Source organism: Sinocyclocheilus rhinocerous, unplaced genomic scaffold (assembly GCF_001515625.1).
Source record: "Sinocyclocheilus rhinocerous isolate Xijiao unplaced genomic scaffold, SAMN03320098_v1.1 scaffold1430, whole genome shotgun sequence".
Lineage (NCBI taxonomy): Eukaryota > Metazoa > Chordata > Actinopteri > Cypriniformes > Cyprinidae > Sinocyclocheilus > Sinocyclocheilus rhinocerous.
Window position 1 is genome coordinate 242,103 of NW_015636039.1, and position 4,514 is coordinate 246,616.

A 4,514-nucleotide genomic window follows, 5' to 3' on the forward strand; every position below is an offset into this window, starting at 1 on the left:
TAATAAATGTTTTGGTTGAAAAAATGAGAATCGTGTGAGAGAATCGTGATCTCAATTCCCATGGAGAAAAATCGGGATTCACATTTTAGCAAGAATCTTGGTGTCCTACTGCTGTGGTAAGAAATCTGTCCATCAGATCCATCAAGCTGAATTTCCACAATTTTAAATTGAGCTGAACCAGTCAGCCAGATTTGTTTGCGTGCACATCTAGTGGATAAGGCAGCAGTGTTTGGAGAGAGGCCTTGTTGTCCTCCCTGTAGTTTTAGGGCAATGAAAGTTGTTTGTCATATATTCTTTAGACAAACATACATTTAACATGTTTCTCAGAGTGAAACCAGTCAGGTCAGTTCTGTCTCAGAGCTGAAAAAGACATGTCATGAACATGTCTACAGTCAAGCTCACCCACACGCTTATTTGCTCAAGAAGTGTCTCATTTTGGCACATCTCCACTGATGGCAGTAAATTGCAGGTTGTAACCTGTTAGAGTCTTAAACTCTGTTCTTTGCGTGAAGATCAAGAAACAAGAAGGCTCAAAGTGGTTAACTTCATGCAAAAATGAAAATTCTCATCATTTACTTACCTTCACGTAGTTCCATGTCTGTTATGTCTGTATTATTCTGTAGAAGATGTTTTGATGTGACTATACATCTTGGTGAGCCTGTCAAGCTCCAAAAAGGACATAAAAGCACCATACAAGTAGTTTATGTCAGTCATAAACTATATTCCAAATCTTTTGAACAATAGCTTTTGAAGAGGACAGACTAAAATGTCAGTATTCGAACCATTGTTTAATTCCAGCATTTAATTCTTCTAGAGGTTCCCTGGGCATTCTGGGCAGTTGAGTTAGTGTTCAGTGCTTCTCAATCTGTCATGAGACACACAGGCACCAATTGTGTTTGCTGCCTTTGCTGTTATGAGGGTGGTAAATGATGGCAGACTTATTTTGATTATTGGGTGAACCATTACTGGAATTCATTTCCTGTAATATGTTCTCTCATTCGTTCGATAACTGATGTGTAAATTAAAAATATTCAATTGAAAAGCGATTGATGGAAATGTTCCCTCAGTCGGTGTAAGATATATGAGCACAATGGCAGAAAACTGCTTAATCATGAAGCTCTGGAAAGGAACTAACAAACCCTAAGTACATATGCGCTCAACCATGCTTCCCCTACACACTCACACTGAAACGCCAGCGTCCTTTACACACACCAACTGAAACGCCAGCGTCCTTTACACACACCAAGCATACAGAAGTGATATTTTCATCAGATCAATGCTGCGACTGAGTCATGGAAATGATCGATGGCCAACACTGATCAGCCTACACTCCCAGGAATTATCAATCCAAAAACTTCAATTTGGAAACATTTATTGACTGGCAAACATGCTGGTTTCAATGTAAACAAATTTCCTGTTTGGGGATTACAGGAAGTCAAACAGGGCTAGATCAAAGCCTGATGCATTTGTTTGCACAGAAATCTCAGTGAACGTTTTCCTGTTTGGAGGAGACGATTGACCCTGTGAGGGTGCCTTGAACGGATAATCCACCCAAAAATGAAAATTCAGCCGTTTATTCACCCCCATGTCATTTCAAACCTATTTGATTGACTTTCTTCAGTGGAACATAAAAGATGATGTTTTGAATGTTGGTAACCAAACAATTTCAGTTCCCATTCACTTCCATTGCATGGACAAAAATACAAATCAAAGGGAACCAGTACTATTTGGCTTGATGATTACAGAATTTTCATTTTTTGCGTGGACAGTCCCTTTAACCTTCAACCAAATAATGACCAAGAAAGACATTTAAAATATTGCATTCAGCGCTTTTTGAACTTCGTTAGTCACATTGTAATGCAAAGTCAAATCAATTGCATCACCTTGTAGCATGCGGTTTTCCAAGCAGTGTACTCGGCTGCATTCTGCACCATTTGGCAAGTCGTGGTAAATCATACAAGTGTTCCATGCATACAAAAACTGAACTTTTGCACACGGTGCACAGTATACGTACTGCACACTCAAGTGAGGTCTGGGTCACAACCCATGACCGCAAAGTGGGCAGAACGAAATTTATGTACAAAACCAACTAGAGCGGCATGATTAATGTTAAAATGAAAGAGTAATGGTGCGATTATGAAATCAGAGAGGCTGCTATTGAATGTCAAAAATGTGTGCACGCAGAGTGAAATGCTTATTATTACTTCTTTACAACACAGGCGTTTGGGAACAATGTGCGCCACTCATTTCACTGGATTTGTGATGAGAATAATTTATAAATCTATTGCTAACAAAGGGGCTTGAAGGTCTCCCCATGGTTTTTTTAGACAAAATAAAAGGGCAATGGTTTAATGTTTCAAAATGAAAGAAATATTAAAGAATTAAGATGCAATTGAATAAATTAAGATGTAAATATATGTATTGCAATTTTACAGTTGTGAGAAAATAAGATAATTATGATTTTATTAAATACTCTTGTTTTACAGTACAGTAAGTTGTATTACAATAGTAATATTTCTTATTCTAAAATGTAGTAATTAATGAAAATCATAATCATTATTATAATATAATCATCAAATTGCTCAAAAATAGTTGTAATGTGACCTATGATCTATGAGGTTTGAGTTGAAAACCCACATTTTTCCAGGTTTTCCCATGTATTTCAGTCCTAGATGGATGGTTCACACCAAAAAAGACTTACAGGTGCATCTCAGTAAATTAGAATGTCGTGGAAATGTTCATTTATTTCAGTAATTCAACTCAAATTGTGAAACTCGTGTATTAAATAAATTCAATGCACACAGACTGAAGTAGTTTAAGTCTTTGGTTCTTTTAATTGTGATGATTTTGGCTCACATTTAACAAAAACCCACCAATTCACTATCTCAACAAAATAGAATACTTCATAAGACCAATAAAAAAAAAAAATTTAGTGAATTGTTGGCCTTCTGGAAAGTATGTTAATTTACTGTACATGTACTCAATACTTGGCAGGGGCTCCTTTTGCTTTAATTACTGCCTCAATTCAGCGTGGCATGGAGGTGGTATGGAAGCCCAGGTTTCTGTGACAGTGGCCTTCAGCTCATCTGCATTGTTTGGTCTCTTGTTTCTCATTTTCCTCTTGACAATACCCCATAGATTCTCTATGGGGTTCAGGTCTGGTGAGTTTGCTGGCCAGTCAAGCACACCAACACCATGGTCATTTAACCAACTTTTGGTGCTTTTGGCAGTGTGGGCAGGTGCCAAATCCTGCTGGAAAATGAAATCAGCATCTTCAAAAAGCTGGTCAGCAGAAAGAAGAAAGAACCAAAGACTTAAACTACTTCAGTCTGTGTGCATTGAATTGATTTAATACACGAGTTTCACAATTTGAGTTGAATTACTGAAATAATTGAGATGCACCTGTATACAAGAAATTTATTTTTTTGGTATTTATTTATTTATTTATTTACTATTTTAATATTCTGTGCAGATGCACTTACCTACAAAATCGCCTCAATAATTCTACAATGTTTAATTCCAAATAGAGCTTTTCAAGTAATCTGCAAAACAATTCCTGTATTTTTTTCCCCAAATCACAATGTTTATTGCAGTGCAGATATAAACAAAATTAAGCTATTTCTAATGTTCTAATGTGTTTTTAAATCTAATCTTTCATTATATAAAAAAAAAAAAGAATACCTATCAATTGGTTATTTTTTAAATTTTATTTTACATTTAAATATTTGCTGTAGACTTCATACAGGAATAGTGGAAGTTTATATCTAAAATGGTTAACAAAAACATTTACAGTAATATTTAACATTCACTTTCAGTTCTTTGAAGCCTCATATTAAAGTGACACATTTGCTATATGTATTCAGCAGTTTTTTTTAAATATTGTTTGCCTGTGTTTAATTTCAGAGAGGAAGATGACCCAGCAAACTCAACATCATCATATCAGGAGATCTGATGGACTCTTCTTCATCGGTTTACCTGCAGTGCTGACAATGACCCATCATCATCTTCATCCTTTCATCCCTCTTTTGCCTGCTCTTTTATTTTTTTTACTTTACCGTTGCCCAAACTGTAACACCGGACCACATGCCATACTCTTGTGCTGAAGTTCCATCATTGCCTTCTTCAGCAGTATTATAGTGATTTTATTTAATTGCTCCATTTCACATAACCGTAAAGAAGCTACAGCCGAGTTTGTCTTCTGTAGGAAGAGCAATAGCCGTCCACATGTAGATCACAAACTTATAACCACTGCTCATATGAAACACTGTATCTGCAGTCTGTCCAGTAACGTAACTTATCAGATAAAACATCCCAGATTCTGTGTGGCTGCCTGCTGATTTTAATTTATAATTTTTTGTTTTGTTTGCTTATAAAAGCTTTATGTGTGGGGTTGAAAGGGATAAATAATGCTGTTTTGGTGTGAATGTTGTGTTTTTGTGTGTTGGGGTTTAATAAAAATATTTTACTGTGCAGTTTGATTTGGATTATGCAGAATAAATGCTTCTGTAAACTGA

General features: G+C 36.0%; 1 protein-coding gene across 1 annotated transcript in view; it reads left to right on the forward strand.

The window, feature by feature from the left end:
• LOC107747616 (lysM and putative peptidoglycan-binding domain-containing protein 2-like) overlaps nucleotides 1-4,514 on the forward strand; it is a 13,216-nt gene extending 8,702 nt beyond the window's left edge. The window contains exon 3 of the mRNA XM_016562215.1: nucleotides 3,904-4,514. Coding sequence (XP_016417701.1) covers nucleotides 3,904-3,952 — 49 coding nt within the window. The 3' untranslated portion in view covers nucleotides 3,953-4,514. The remainder of the gene's footprint in view (nucleotides 1-3,903) is intronic.